This window comes from Nuphar pumila, chromosome 9 (genome assembly GCF_984573655.1).
Source record: "Nuphar pumila chromosome 9, dmNupPumi1.hap1.1, whole genome shotgun sequence".
NCBI classification, from domain to species: domain Eukaryota; kingdom Viridiplantae; phylum Streptophyta; class Magnoliopsida; order Nymphaeales; family Nymphaeaceae; genus Nuphar; species Nuphar pumila.
Window position 1 is genome coordinate 6737231 of NC_143257.1, and position 16172 is coordinate 6753402.

The 16172-nt window shown below is 35.8% G+C and overlaps 2 protein-coding genes across 4 annotated transcripts in view; one reads left to right on the forward strand and one right to left on the reverse strand.

Annotated features, from left to right (window-relative positions):
* Positions 1-4906, forward strand: part of LOC149828330 (arginine biosynthesis bifunctional protein ArgJ, chloroplastic-like) — a 33130-nt gene extending 28224 nt beyond the window's left edge. The window contains exons 14-17 of the mRNA XM_090017518.1: positions 3540-3617; positions 3707-3852; positions 4017-4087; positions 4463-4906. Of these exons, the coding sequence (XP_089873644.1) occupies positions 3540-3617; positions 3707-3852; positions 4017-4087; positions 4463-4545 (378 nt within the window). The 3' untranslated portion in view covers positions 4546-4906. The remainder of the gene's footprint in view (positions 1-3539; positions 3618-3706; positions 3853-4016; positions 4088-4462) is intronic.
* Positions 4907-6172: 1266 nt separating this feature from the next.
* On the reverse strand, positions 6173-12665 carry LOC149828331 (uncharacterized). 3 transcript variants are annotated; one of them, XM_090017519.1, is made up of 6 exons: positions 11995-12659; positions 10718-10762; positions 10538-10612; positions 7671-8220; positions 6669-6922; positions 6173-6566 (listed from the first exon to the last, which is right to left on the reverse strand). In XM_090017519.1, exons 2-6 carry the CDS (start codon positions 10759-10761, stop codon positions 6335-6337), a joined length of 1155 nt encoding a protein of 384 aa, XP_089873645.1. In that variant the 5' UTR covers position 10762; positions 11995-12659; the 3' UTR covers positions 6173-6334. The 3 variants fall into 3 exon arrangements, with proteins under 3 accessions (XP_089873645.1, XP_089873646.1, XP_089873647.1); XM_090017520.1 differs by lacking the exon at positions 10718-10762 and having other exon boundaries at positions 11995-12657; XM_090017521.1 differs by lacking the exons at positions 10538-10612; positions 10718-10762 and having other exon boundaries at positions 11995-12665.
* Between the last annotated feature and the right edge of the window lie 3507 nt (positions 12666-16172).

The window sequence follows — 16172 nt, forward strand, 5'->3', positions numbered from 1 at the left end:
ATTTTAAACAAAATGAAAGTATCCATCAAAGATATTACCCAAAAACTCTTCAACAAAATGGTCTTGTCGAGAGAAAACATAAGCTTATTATCGAAACAACTAGAACCTTATTTTCAAGAATGTTCCCAAATGTTTTTGGGCCGAAGTAATGCTTACCGCCATATATATTGTTAATAGAATGCCTTCTTCTCTCAAGAATATTTCTCCATTTGAAAATTTATTCAAAATATCTCCGGATTTTAAAAGGTTGACAGTTTTTTGTTGCAAATGTTTTATTCTTTTTCATGGAAATGATAAACTTTCACCAAAAACCATGGAGTGTGCCTTCATTGGATATGGTGAAAACAAAAAGGATATAGATGTCATGATTTAAAAAATAACAAGTTATATATTTCAAGAAATGTGACTTTCTTGGAAGATCAAAATGGATTTGAATTTTGACCAAAGAGAACTTAAGGAGGAAGTAGATTACTCTTTTCTTTTTGATCTGTTGACAAGGAAAGATACCAAAGTAACAATTAATTATAATAATGATTGTGTGGATGTTATGATCTCTATTGATAGGGATGATTCCCTTAATGATAGAGATAACTCCCTTAATTAGAACTCTAACGAGGGTGAATTGTATACTTGGCGTGAGGGAGAAATTCGTTAAAGTGATTTTGAAAAATATTCACAAGGTTTACCATTGGAAGAACTCATAGTAGAACCATCAATTAGGATGACTCAAAGGATCTCTAGGCCTCCCAATAAATTTGTATCCTACGAATCCTTTTCCCCACAATATAGGGCTTGCCTAATGATGATCCATGCCTACCATGAACCTTTCAATTTCAATGAAGCTAAACAACATTCTCATTAAATAGAAGTCATGAACTTAGAATTAGATGCTCTTCATAAAGCTAAAACGTGGGAAGTTGTAAGATTACCCATAGGAAAAAAAAAACTATTAGTTGTAAATGGATCTTTAAAGTCAAAACAAAAAGTGATAGAACTTTTGAGATATATAAAGCTAGATTAGTTGCTAAGAGGTACTCACAGGAGTATAGTATTGACTATAAAAATACATTTGCCCATGTCACTTGGAGGATTAGTGTTAGGACCTTGATTGTTGTAACATCCATCAAACGATGACCTATCTATCAGTTAGATGTCAAAAATGTGTTTTTAAATGGTGACCTTTGTAAAGAAGTCTATATGGATCTTTCGCTTGGGTGTAACATTGAAAAAGATAAAGTCCTTAAACTTAGAAATGTTTTATATGGTCTTAAACATGCTCCAAAAACTTGGTATGACCTATTTAGTAGAGTTGTTATTGATAGTGGTTTTGTTTCTTGTTATATTGACACTGCTCTTTTTGTGAAAAGTTCATGAAACAATATACTTATGTTATTATTATATGTTGATGATATGATCATCACCGGGAGTGATAAAAAAAGGCATTGAAAAAATTAAAAACATTCTTAAAAGAAATTTTGATATGTCTGACATTGGTTGTCTGAGGTATTTTTTAGTTTGAAGTTGCATATTCCCCCAAGGAATATGTGCTTTCCCAAATGAAGCTTGCATAAGATATAATTGCAAAATCCAGTCTAACAGACGAAAAGATAGTGGATACTCCAGAGGTGATCAATGCAAATGTGAGGGCTAACGATGGAACTTTATTAGAGGATCCCACTCCCTATCATTAGTTGATTGGATCTCTTATTTATCCATCACCAAGCCGGATATAGTACATGTTGTTCGCAGTGCAAGTCAATTTAAGCATGCACCTACTACTGTTCACGTGACAGCAGTCATGCAAATTGTCAGATATCTAAAAGGTACAGTGACAAAAGGGTTTTTTTATCTTCATCTCTTGATTTAATTGCTTATACTGACTCTGATTGGGGTGACAACCCCAATGATCGTATTTCTACTAAAAGATATTATGTATTTCTTAGTAAATCACTTATATCATGGAGATATAAGAAACAACAGAAAGTGTCTCTATTTTTCATTAAAGTTGAATACACAAGGCGATGGCGACAACTACTAAAATTGTTTGGCTAAGAAATCTACTCAAAGATATGGGGGTCATTATTTCTACTCCTTGGAAGATGTGATGTGACAAGAGTGCAATCTATATTATCATCAACCACACCTTTCGTTAACACACCAAGCAGGGGTGGGGGTACGACACTTTAAAAAAACTTGGGTGCGGGGGTGCGGCAATATATATATATATATATATATATATATATATATATATATATATATATAGTCCAAAAGTTGGACATAAATGACCCTGGGTGCGGTCAACGCACCCAAGGTCAGGTTGACCGCACCGGGTGCCGCACCCGCGTCGCGTCGACTCGAGGTGGGTGTGGCACCCACGTCGCATCGCGTTGACTCGACGCTGGTGCGGCACCCACTTTGCTGAGTCCCTGTGACCGCACATTTCTTTTGTATAAAGAATCAAGTATTTTTCCTAGATATATATTTGCTACATTCATTTGTATGTACAAACGACTTAGCAGTTGCTTTTTTTCACCTTAAAAGTAGGACCGGCCTCATGGATGTGATTTACATGCTCCATTTAGTGGGGATCAGCATCCGGATCATCGGATTCTGACACAGGAGCAGGTTTTCCGGCGGTTGAATAATCAATGTCTGTCTGTAAATGAATGAAATTTTCCAGACTCAAGAAACGTGATTTTTCAATCAAGAAAACATGGTCTAAGGGTTGATTCCTACTAAATCGAGTATGTTGAACACATGTATGACATCAAATTGAGTCAAAACAACTTGTATCATCATATCTCAACTAGATTGTACATATAAATGACTAGCAAATATATATCCATTTTCCTGCTAAAGATTGCACTCTATTCATTTTAACCAAATGGAAATTTGATATTTGTAATTCTCCGACTATACATTTTTATATTTCTCTCCAACTTGTTCCACATAGAAGAAAAAAAGGATAATTTCCTGTTCCATATAGAAGAAGAAAAGGAGAATTTCGTGAAACAATAATCATATGAAGATCTAACTACAATCAAGAAAGACCAGAAGGCACAACCATGTCATTCAGATGTATAACCCAAGTAGCTACTGAATGATAAGCATAACTTTGCAGTTTTATTTTCTTCAAGCTACTTCCAGTAATTACCTACGAAAGTCTATGACTGCATATCGGGGCAAACTTTACAAACAAATTTATCTGCAGAAAGTTAGAACACTAACAAAGAGATTCTAAGTTTTGTAAGATCAAGTTAGACAAATGAACTCTAAGCAGGAGATAATTTTAAGAATCTTATACTACAATTGTGTCTTGCCGATTGTTTAGAAAGAAGACCTTCACCAAAATATGGTTATGTCAAAATGTATATGTTTTCACTTCCTGTACACATCCACCCTTGTCATTCATACAAGAACATACAGAAAATACGGGCTTCCAGCACCAATGCATAATCCATAGCCTTCTCTGATGTTATGGGATGTGTCCATTTTGTTCAATTTCTTAAAGATATGCATACTAATAAGTATATTTACAGGTTACTGTAACTGGTGCCAAAAGTGAAGTTGATGCGTCAAAGATAGCACGCTCAGTAGCATCTTCCTCCCTTGTCAAGGTTACTGTAACTTTGAAACAACTTCGTGAAGGATTCTTCTAGCTATCTCTAGGGCTCTCTTATCTTTGTACTGCATTTGTTTTGCTCAGGCAGCAGTATATGGGAGAGATCCAAACTGGGGACGTATTGCTTGTGCAGTAGGCTATTCTGGGATCCTGTTCAACCCCTATGAGCTTCGTATATCTCTGGGAGAAATTCTGCTGATGGAAGGAGGACAGCCTCTGCCATTTGACAGGTCAAAACTTTCAATAATTCTGAATATATTAAAATACCAGCTGTGAATACCAAGCCTGAATCTTCATGCTTGTGTTCATCTCCTGGTCGTCATAAAAAGTACCTATTTGCTACTAAATTCAATAGTTTCCATGCTTCCTAACAATCAAGTTGATCTTCTACCAGGGCAGCAGCTAGTGCATACCTTAAGCACGCAGGAGACACACATGGGACAGTTCATGTTCACGTATCCATTGGTATGTCTTGTAGAAAATACAGTCAGCTTGTTTGCTTCAGATGATTTTCATAGGAAAATGCCAGTCAGGCAGGTGTTTCCCACCTTGGGTGAATGAAACAAACACCCAAGCAAACAGATGGGAAAGCACCATGCTGGCAAGTGTGGGCCTCGGTGTTTCCCACTTCTTCGTTTTATGTGAATCCCTTCATACCTTCCCCATACGGAAAGAACTTCCATGAGAAAGCTAAGCTGGCAGAAGTTTTTAGAAACTCAGTGCCCCTTCCATGGAAATGAAGCAAACGAGCCCTAAAAGAGAAATAAACAAACAGTATGTACGTGCATGGATCTGTTAATTTTTACGTAGTATTGTAATTTTTATGCCGTGCTGTTACAGGAAAAGGTCAAGGCAGTGGTCGAGCATGGGGCTGCGATCTCAGCTACGATTACGTCAAAATAAATGCAGAGTACACAACGTGAAGCTCGACTTGGGCAAATTCTCAACGAGATTTCATAGCAAGGTGGCAAATTACATGCATTGAAAGAGGAAAAGCATTTTCAGATCACAGCGTCCACCAACTCTTTTTTTCCTTTTTGATATGAGCACTATTTTCTTCATGTAAGCTTTGCGCCAGCCGATTGTGTAGCTCAATAACCAAAAATGGACATGCATTCTGTGTGAACATAGATAAACGGCTATGCCCAGATGTATGGCAACTCTCTCTCTCCCTCTCTCTCTCTCTCTCTCTCTCTCTCTCTCTCTTTCTCTCTCTCTCTCTCAGGGAAGTTAATTTCATTAAAAATGGAGAATATAATTAAGCAAGTTTGGTTTTTTTGTGAATATCTTGTAGATATTTATGACTGCTCTTATACTAGTTGGCCCCTGTAAGTTCATTAAAAATGGTGATTCTAGTTTAGTTTTTACGAATATGGCAAAACATTGCCAATATTTGTAACTACGCTCTTATAATGTCGGCCCCTCTTAACAAAGGGGTGAACAACAAAAGTGATTTTTAACTATACAAATTTTAAGCAAAAATAAAATGTTGTTATGGCATGTTTAGGTAAGTCAAATTTAACTAAACTTTTTATGAGAATTTTCTCTTATGTGCATTATACTCCTTAAAAGCATTTCAGCACTCTTAATGCGAAAAACAAAACGATATAACATTTTTTGTAACAAAATTTTCACTAAACTACCTCTGCATACTAATTGTTCTGATATTTAACTGAGGGGAAGCCCTGGTGGGGCCCAAGAAAGAATGGCGCCTACCTACAGACTGACTAGAGGTTAAAGCCCCTCGGCTCCTTGTCCACCAAGAAGGTTGACCCATCTAGCCAGGTGTACAGAGCCCTTGTGGGCAACTTTAATAACTTTGCTACTCTGTCTGTTTTGGTCAAACCACTTTTGGAAAAAAAACCACAGAAGGGAACATTTGTAAATTTTATCGTTAAACTAGTTGTATTGCCCAACTTGCTCTAACAATTTAGTTTTCTTAAAAGTTAAATCACACTTTTAACTATATATAAATTAATTCCCAAAATTAGGATAATAAAAAGGTCCGTCTTTTTTCCCCCGTGCAACCACATTTTTTTGCATGTGAACACTTCTTAAAAAGGTGGAATACTTAATTAAGATTATGGTTAAGCAACGAACAGTACATTCATCTAACGACATGTAATCCCTAGCAAAATTTTCAAAATTTATGAAAACCCAAAACTAAAACATCAGGACTCTCCTCAAGAGTGCGCAAGTAAATCTTCTCTCTATTTTTGTAATAATACCAAAAAGATGTGTAACCTTAAGCCCAACCTATGGGGAGACGACACTCATGCAATACATAACCATGTGCATCATATTTTTTTTTATGACGAGGAACCCTTGACGAAGCGAGAAGAAAACCCCGGGTGAAGGGTGGGGCTCCACGACCACCCTGACTTACATGGCCCACCTCTGAAAGCTACAGACACCTGTGGGTCAGCTGTGTTTGATCCAGGGGTCTTCAACTCAAAGGTGGTGGTGCAGCTTTTCACCTAAAGCATCATGATACTCCAAAATTTCCAGCACTTAGAAACCCTAACAGTGCCAACACTGATCCACAATATATTTCAAAATGAGAGACTAGAGTGCATTCATAAAGCAAAAACATGTCCCGGTGTTCAGGCATACAAGTCCCAGATTTCAAAAGCAACAAAACAGACAGCAAATAAAGCAAAGTTCATAGAAGAGTTTGAATATATGCATGCATGACCAGAAGAATGACTTCTCTCAGGTAGCCTCCGTGAATGGAAAATGAACTTTCCCTAATGCCTGCCTCAGGAAGCTGCTTCCACATTTGTCATGGGTAGCAGCAACTGCAAACTCCAATGGATTTGGACCAGTAGAAATGCAGTCGACATAACCAACTACTCTTGGCTCGTCCAACCTGTCCACCAGAATCCCATCCCCAGGAGGTGAGGGTGCAGGGGAATTAGCAGATGAGCGTGCAGGTATGTCTAACCTGTAATGAAAAAAAAAGAAAAAAGAATCATGAACATGTACATGAGGAACTCCAACATTACATCTATTCAATCCATATAAGAATTTAACAAGAGTCTGGAACCTTGAATGCAGAGTGCTTCTCTTGGAATGCTGCTTCCTGCCATTACTACTTTCATGGGTTGACTTTCCTTTGCCATGCTTGTGCTTCTTGTCCTTCTTGGCTTTGGGCCGAGATTGGTTTCTGACAGTATGGGAGACGGACGTTACCGGAGGATCAACAACATCTGCTGACCATGTTACCCGGGGTTTTGATTTTTGAAGAACGCCTTGTTGCTCACGCCCACCTTTCATTGCAGAGACCAGCTTGACAGAAGCCTGAAATTAAATCCCACACGACACACAGCATCAACTTCTGTCAATGTCTGTTTTCTTGGCATTTAAATCGCATATGCTAAAGTAAACATGAAATCATTCTTAACGCAATTGTCATAAAAAGTATGATCATCCATCCCTAACAACAAAGGCGACACGGGTTTCTGACAGAGACATCACAGCATAGTTGTAGTAAGCTGAACAAAATTTAGAAGACAATCTCCACACGTTCCACCAAGACCCAAAGTATTTAAACAGTAATAGACTGTTGATCGTTCTTTCAATGGCTGTTCAGTTGGCTAACTTGGCCCCCTATAATCCACCATGCGCTGCTTCACTGCTTGTTATTCATCAGAGTTCCATGCACTTCATGGTTAGTTTCATTGGTTTTAATTTGGCGCTAAATGTAACTCTCAACCATGTACAATTCCCCTTGACAACACGCATGTATACAAAGGTTAAAACATTAATTGAAGCAAAAGCTGCGCCTTGGACATGGCCACTCCAATACTCAACTCTAGGTCTATGTCATGTGGAAATGGCTAAAAGGACATGGAACATGCTAAATCTCTAGGTTTCTGTGCAGCATTCAGAACCTTAGTTCACAGTATATGAGAATCACAAGGTGGCCAGGCAGCCAGGCCAATCAAATACAACAATCTTGAAATGGTCGAGGAAAAAACAAAATTTCAAAACAATGAGGGAAAAAGAAAATATGGCAGCAAGTATAGAATGTAAAAGAGAGCCTTACTGGCAGCGAGTTTGAACGAGAACACACTGGAACATCTGTTGTTTGGGAGCTTTGACCATGTGCATCATCCTTCTCAATCATATTCATTGCATTCAACTTTTGTGAGCATGGAAATGTTGCAGACCTGCCTAATTCTCTTTGCAGGGTACAAACTGATGCTGACTTTGCATCATGCTCAGTTGCAACAGATGCTTTCTCTGCATGATCTTTGTGCTCACCAGCCATTTCTTCGGTTTGAGAAAGAAATTCATCTTTTGTCATGTGTGCAAAACTTAATCCCTCACTAACATTATCTCCAATGTGCATATTATTAACGACAGATCTAAGATCTTCAAATACCAAATTGTCTTCCCTTATTGCCGATACGACTTCTAGTTCTTCACAAGATTTTCCATCGTAGGTCTCTCCTGCATGGCTGCAAATATGTTCATTCTCACACATACGTGATTTGTTTGAGCCATATTGAACAGTCATGTCTAACTTAGGGCCAAACCCTTCAGAATACGAGGCATTGCAGGATATGAAGGAAGCCATCAACGGCAGCATATACCTACATATAAACAAAAGATATCTAAGAGATGGTGTTTAATTAAGAAGAATAGATACATCAAAAAACCATTCGCACATTCTTAGACTACATCCAGTAGATCTCTAAAAGTCTAACATTTCACTCATAAAAGATGATAAAGTGAAAAATAAGATTTCAAAAGAAAAGGAGAAAAAATGTACCATACCTGATAAAAAAAAAGTAAAAACTACACTCATTTTCACCCACATTCATATCCACTTAGAACCAACACACACACCCCTCACCCAAGAAGTGCCAAATATTTAATGTTGCTTTTTTTGCCTCAAGGCATAATCAAACATAAAATTCCCACAGAATCCTTTTGAACATATGCTGCTGGATCCAAGTTCTCTTGGAGCCTTAATGAAAGTAAAATTCACTACATGCTCAAAAAACACTCAGCATCTTACAAGGCCTTGTCATATGTATTAGCAACATATTCTTGCAGTCCTACAACCATCTTAAGTATCATAATGTATCATATGATGTGTTACTGTATAGGTCCAAACCTGATTGGATACACCCTGAAACTCGGTCCTATATCGTATGTATTATACAATACCAATATGACCGCAGTTACCTATTCCCGATACTTTTTCTTTTATTATTTTTAACAGGTCTGGATAAATTTGGCCAAACCTTTTAGATGCAAAGGGTTTCTTTTTAATCCTCAAACACACCTTAACGTATCTGAGAGGGTTTGTGTGTGAGATTTGAGAGTTTTAAGAGTGGTATTTGGGAGTTTCTCGTGTTTTTCATCTTATAAGGATTTCGTGTCAAAAGAATTTCATTTCCAACCATTGAGTAAAGGAAGATGAACTTCACTAATTTCATGACTTTTTCCTTAGTTTTTAAAACTTTTAGAGTGAGATAGCAATAGTATGATTCTTCAAGATAATGGTTTCTGTCTTTTTAAATCTAAATTTATCAATGGAGGGACAAAGGCAAAGAAACATAAATGAACTCAATATTGATAAGTAGTTCACTACAAAAAGTTTCCAAAATGTCAAGTTTGTTGGTTCAAGGTTCTCAATGGAGTTGGTGGGTTCAATCATTTCAAACAATATAATGTAGGAAGTGACTACTCTGTATGATCATGGGTGTCTTCTTATATTTGAGATTATGTTTGTACTACCAAAAGTACAACCCACATAGCTGCTGCCAGAATCATACTAGGTTTCAAGGATGAAATGGTTGATGAAGGCCCATCATCACTCCAGCAATCAGAGGACATTCCAGATTCTATGAACTTTTAAAATATCTACATCCCAAGATTAAGTAGTTTAGTCTCAAGGTTAGGGTGTTTAGAGTTACATCTCGATAACTAGAAAATTAGGAACTTTTTATATTAGATTAAGCTTTTTTAATATGTCATGAATTATGATCGAGTAGATCAATTTCAGATTGGATTGAACTTTGAATTTTACAATTGTGTTTTAGAATTTTAATTATTTATAATGGACTTTGTTGACTCTATTATGTTGTATATTTACTGCATTATTTAGCTTCTGTTTTTGTTCTTTTAGGATTATGTTATGCAATTTACAATTCCTAGAATACTTTATGATACAATACATTTTTCTTATAATTATGACACCAGTTACTATAAACATTCTACAACCTTGACTACAAAATATATGAATCACTGTCACTGATATCGCTGATATTTTGAAAATATAGAGATATTATCGGCGATTTCAAGGTAGCCGATAGTATCAGGAATATATCACAATATTTTCAAAATATCACCAGAAACAAAATATTACGATAATATTGTGATATTATCGCAATATTTTTTGGAGAAAATTATATTTTTTTATTTGAAGTTTTCATTTATTATTTTTTTGTTTCTTTTATGTTTTAAAAACCTTAGAAACATGTTTATTTATATTTTTTAAAGAAAACTAATGCAAAACTTATTATTTTATTAGTTTTTTCTTGTTATTTATATTTTTTTCAAATTCTTAAACTCCCAATATTTTCCCGAAATTTATCAACTTTTGAAAATCTCTCCCAGAAATACCCTCAACGAGAAATCACCTTTAACGATACAGGTGACTATGATATGAATATATAGATGACCAACAATTCATACACATACAGATCATAGTGTGAAGAATATCACATAACCAAGAAACCTTAACAACAAAAGTGCACCTAAAGTGAACGCCCCATGTCGGCAAGCATGCACAAATAGCTTGTTTTACAGAATCAAGATCTGATTGAACATTACACACAACAATGCCATGAGCAATACATATGTATTGAGGGATGGATATCTGATGATAGAGAATCTTACATGCAGTCAATCTTTGGCTTATGTTCAACTGTCAGTGACTCAAAATGGTGCACAGGGTCCAGAAGAGATGAGTTTCTACACAGATTTAGTTAGTTACAAATTTCATCAGAATTCTTGAGGAGGCTTTGCAACTCAAAAGAAGAATTAAGCAAATCCACAGAAGCTACTTTTTCTACATGCCTCACAATTAAGTTGCCCACTGTCAGCTTTGCAATCAGCATCATGCTGGAAAATAGTGGAAAGGGATTGGAGAGAGGGGATCAAAAAATTACTAATGCTAGTAAATTAATGCATAAAGAACATCTACATCTTAACCTTCCAAGCTCCATAGTGCAATGGTAAGAGGAACTAACGAGCTTTATTTATTTTGTCAATATAAAACACTATTTAAAGGATAGCCCTTTTGGGATCACATAGGTTCAAGTAGTTCAAGCTTTTACAGAGAACTAATGATTACCGTTTTAACAAATAAATTACACTTCCAGCACACAATCAACCCTTTCTTCTCAAGTTCATGCCTCCTACTCCAAACTAGGAGTGGCAAAATTAATGCATAAAAAATATCTACATCTTAACCTTCCAAATTCCATAGTCCAACGGCAAGAGGAATCAATAATATTTATTTCGTTTGTCCATATACAACACTATTTAAAGGACAGTCCTTTCGGGAGCAGATATCTTCCAGTAAATCAAAGCTTTCACACAGAACAAAGGGTTACCATTTTAACAAACAAATTACATTTCCAGCACGCAATTACAACCCTTTTTTCTCAAGATCATGTCTCCTACTCCATATTAAATAACTTCTATCCAAATCCAGGAGTGGCAAAATTGAGATATAAGATCATGAATATAGACAAACACCACATGACTAATTGAGAAATTTGAAGTTGATTACAACACCTAACTATAATGAGTTAATAAACTTTAGAGACGCTAATAAAAAGAAATATAAACATGTAAGCCCCAACCATGAGAAAAGCATGTAAGCAACAGTGTACAAAACTTCAAAGAATTTTCCCCTGTTATTCAGGCTAAGGAAAATACTATCTCGGCATGTCACACAACCGAAAACCAGTTTACAATTGCTTCGGTATCACCGGTGCATAATGAGCGTACCCAAAATGATGCATAATCAAGATCAAGATCCTCCTTGAACGATTTAAGACCACATGACTGATTGTAGCAAGGCCATTCACGTGTTTGAAATAAGCATGATAAATAGCAACAAATAAGAATAAGAGAACGAACCACAACACGTGTCCAAGAAATGCTTAAATTAAACAGAAAAATAAATTAGCTAAAAAATACTTCTACAATTAAAAACTAGAAAAAGGAGAAACCAAATCAAGAGTTCCAAGAATTATAACAACAAAGGAGATCAATAGCACAAACCTCATCACGACGAATGAAATGAATTACAACTAATCATAAAAAAGAAAAAAAGAAACCCTTACTTGGCGAAACTTCCTAGTACTTGCAAGCCCAATGAACAAATCCAAAACTTGCAATGCGAACGGAGAGCAAAAACCCTCGTGACGCCACCACCACGGATCCAAGACCACCAGTATATCCTATAACCTCTGTCGTATATCTCGATATTGTTCGAAATAGCTATCAAAGTATTTGAATATTTAAAAGCTCTATTATATTTTCCATACTTTCACACCAAATATTAACTAAGATTACCACGCCTATTCCACTTCTCGAGATGTTTCAGACGATGAGAGCAAGTACAAGAGTAGAAGGAGGTCGTGGAAGACATGTTCAACGGCCGGCGGACCACATCTCCGGCCACCGCAGACATCGTCTTCGCGTCAAAACAACCCCAGAACCCCGTCGGAAGCCCCGATCTCGAATCTAACGCACCGAAACCCTCTCTCTGAGCAAGAAACCCTGGAAATCGCGTCGCAAGATGGGCCGATCGGCCGGAATCAACCCATCACAGAAGAAATGAATCGATGAGGAGATGAAGTCGATCGGAAATCTCCGGCCAGAAAACCGACGCAGATCGGAGGAAGCGAACACGCCGGAGAAGGATAGAGAGAGGGAGAAGGAGAAGATTATTGCAGACGGCTCTGTGCCGACGAGAGAGACGATTCCGTAGCGTGCAGGAGAAGAAATGATCAGAGGGCTAAAAAAGAAGAGGTATTTATAGGCAAACCGGTCTTGGTGTCGCGTTTCCGGAAGCCGGTTGGCTGTAGAAGGCCTATTCGTTCATGACACGTGTCCCAAAAATTAAGTGAAATACCCTTACATCTTGCGTAAATTACTGAATTTGCCCTCTCACGGGACTTTTTGACCTAGTTGCAAATCCCGTTATTGGGGATTTTCTCGGCAGAAGAAAATATCGGGATAAATTGAATTTATATTTATTTTCGAAAATATAAGTATTTTAAATTTCAAAACTTATAAATAAATACAGATATAATGAAAATTAAAAAATTAAAATTTATTATCGTGGTAATATCATGTTAAATTTTTAAAAAAATAGGCGACATCTAGACATATCACATTTTTACGAGGATTATATCAGTTTTTGAAAATCTAATGGTGAAATCGAGAGATTTTCTAAACATGAACGATATTTATGATTTTTGCGTTTTGGCGGATTAGGAGTGTGGTTAGTGGGTCGGATAGAGGAAGCTCGACCCGGGCACTTGTAGTGGGAGATGGAAAGGTTTTCAATTAGTAAATGGGTTTTGACTGTTGTGGGGTGTCCATTGTAATTAATTGAATATATCATCCGGTTTGGATTCATGAGGTAGGGTGCACTAATGGGATATGGCAGTTAGATCCGATAAGAACCAGTTGACCCAAATTGGATCGATGACGGGATCCAACCTGTTGACAGCCTTATGTCGCTTGCAACCACCATTGAGCAGTTGAAAACAAAAACGATTCATACTAAGAAGCTATTGTAACGATTCATAGTCGACCCTTCTTCCATTTTTGTTGTCTTCTTTCTTAATAAAACTTGTTTTACAAGTTTTGTAAGTTATATTACATAGCAAGTTCTAGTTTTTGTTATAAATTCCATCCTAAGCCCTCTAAAATTGAAAAGAAAATGTTATTTTTGTGATTTTTCCATAAACAAACCTAAATAATGAATTTTTGCTATCATCAGCAGTTTGATTGTTGTTTCATTCAGAAACCGACTCTTATGTTTTTGAAAATTATAGAATAGTGTTTGTAATTTTCTGTTAAACCAGAGAGTTTTTATTTTTTGCGAATTAAAATCTTTACTTCCAATATTTTGTTCTGAGAGGGCTCAAACTATTCTGATATTACAGAAAAGGGTCTAACTTTTCTGTTTAACTTAAAAGTTATCAGATAAGTGGTTCTGCTTTGTAGAAAACAACCCAAGTGTGTTACTTGCTTAGGTTAGCAAAAATTTAAGTTTCTGAGCATATTTTTTAAACATGTTATGATTTTGTTGCATGCTTAAACTAGAATAGTGATAAAAAAATTAAATATGTTTATTTTTATAGAATAAATTGTTATAAATTGCTAGTTGATAAATACTTAATCACTGGTATTTTTCTATTTTAGTCAAAATAGCAAACAAAATAATTATAGTTGAGTTATCCAAAATTGAGAAATTAAATAGCATAAATTTTTAAATGCTGAGGAGGAAGACAGAATATCGGTTAACCCACGATAAAACCTTACATATATTGAACAATGTAAAACCTTTACTAACTAGCAAATCTAGTGAAGAGGAAAAGTGATATATAACAAGTTCATTGATGATGATCAACTCGCTCGAATAACTCTCCTCATATTTATGCAAGAAAATGATGGAGGTTGTTAAGAAGAAGTATAATATGACTTCATAAACTCATATCTGAATTTTGTTGAAGCAGTACAATTCATCCATGATGAAGGAGTCTGACAATGTTGTTGACCATGTAAATTGCATGTTTGTTATGACTAAGGATCTGGCCATAGCTGAGAATGATATCTCAAAAATGATGCAAATCTCTACCATCCTAAGTAGCCTCTTTTCATCATGAAAAATTGTTGTAATTGTCATGAAGAGCTTCACCCTAACTGAGCTTCTCCTGCAATTAGCTCTTTAGCAAAACCATATAAATAAAGATAAATGAGGAGAAGTCATGAATACACAAGTCAGCTTCCATGAACCTACTCAAAGGATAAAGCATAAGGGTCCATGCTTCAAGAAATTTAGAAAGAATTTTAAGGGGCGTCGAGTGCAAAATAAGAACCCAAGAGTAGCCATTAAGGGTTCTTGCTTTTCTTATGGAAAATCAAGGCATTTAAGAAAAATTGTGCAAACAAATAAATAAAAGAAAATTTAGGAAAGCAGGTTGCAGAAAAACATTAAGTTGTATGTACAGTATCTGAGTCTCTAATCATTGATGGTGACCTCCTAAGATGGTGGATAGACTCAGGGAAGACGCAACAATCAAAGACAAAAGTGAGACTTATGTAATTGAATGAGCTTAATCTTGGTGATCATAAGATATATATGGATAATAATACCTACTATGAGAGATCAGAATTGGAACTTATAGGCTTCAATTAAGAGAGATCAGTTTGTTATTGACAAATGTATTATATGTACTTTCTATGAAAATGAATCTATTTTTTGTAGCAAACTTTGTCAAAAAGAACTTCGAAGTCCGTTTTCATGACAATACGGTCACAATTGAAAAATATGGAAATGTGAAGTTGAGGGGTCACTATGATGTAGACCATGGTCTTTTTCGCTTTAATGTAACACCTTTAAAGAATAATGCAATGATTATTTCTAGTTATATTGATTGTGCAATGATTGTAGATGCATATTTATGACATTTTAAGGTAAGGGCATGCGAACATAAATAAAATTAAAAGGATATGGGTTACTACCTTCACTCAAAAATCTAGATTTTGATCAATATGAACCATGCATATCTAGAAAACTTTTTTCTAAGAAAAGTAGGGCATCTAAACTGTTTGTTGTAGTACATATTGATATATGTGGGCTCTTAACAGTAAAAATGCATGAAAAAATTATATTTTATCACATTCATGGATGACTATTTTAGGTATGGTTATATCTACCTAATTTATAGAAATTCTGAAACTCTAGAAATGTTTAAGACATATAAATATAAAGTTGAAGGGTTATTAGGAAGAAAGATCTAAACAATTAGATCTGATAGAGGTGGTGAATATAACTCTGATGAGTTTAAATCTTACTGCACGGATAATACTATAACTCCTCATACAACTATGTCTTATACACCACAACAAAATGGTATAGCAGTGAGAAGGAATAGAACTCTAATGGATATGACAAGATCCATGTTGGCACATGCAAACGTTCCTAAGAAGATTGGGGAGAAGTCATAAGCATTGTTATGTAAATTCTCAATAAAGTTCTTTTTAAGAATATAGAACTTATACCTCGCGAGTTGTAAACTGACAGGAAGTCAGATTTAAGTCATTTACGAATGTAGGGGTCACTTGCACATGTATTGCTTCCTAGTTAAATGAGGGGCAAGTTAAATAGCAATTGACTATTAAGTGTATTTTTCTAAGATACCTAAAAGAATCAAAGGGTTATAGACTATATAATCTTGAAAAAATATTTATAGAAACTAGGAAAGTAGAATTCCTAAAAAGT

What these genes read in the sequence shown, in the direction of transcription:
- LOC149828331 (XM_090017519.1), bottom strand. Translation starts at nt 10,761, where the DNA reads ATGATGCTGATTGCAAAGCTGACAGTGGGCAACTTAATTGTGAG. An exon ending in GTGGGCAACTTAATTGTGAG is followed by an intron (nt 10,613 to 10,717) that starts GCATGTAGAAAA and finishes AAATCTGTGTAG; the next exon opens with AAACTCATCTCTTCTGGACC. An exon ending in AAGCCAAAGATTGACTGCAT is followed by an intron (nt 8,221 to 10,537) that starts GTAAGATTCTCT and finishes GTTTATATGTAG; the next exon opens with GTATATGCTGCCGTTGATGG.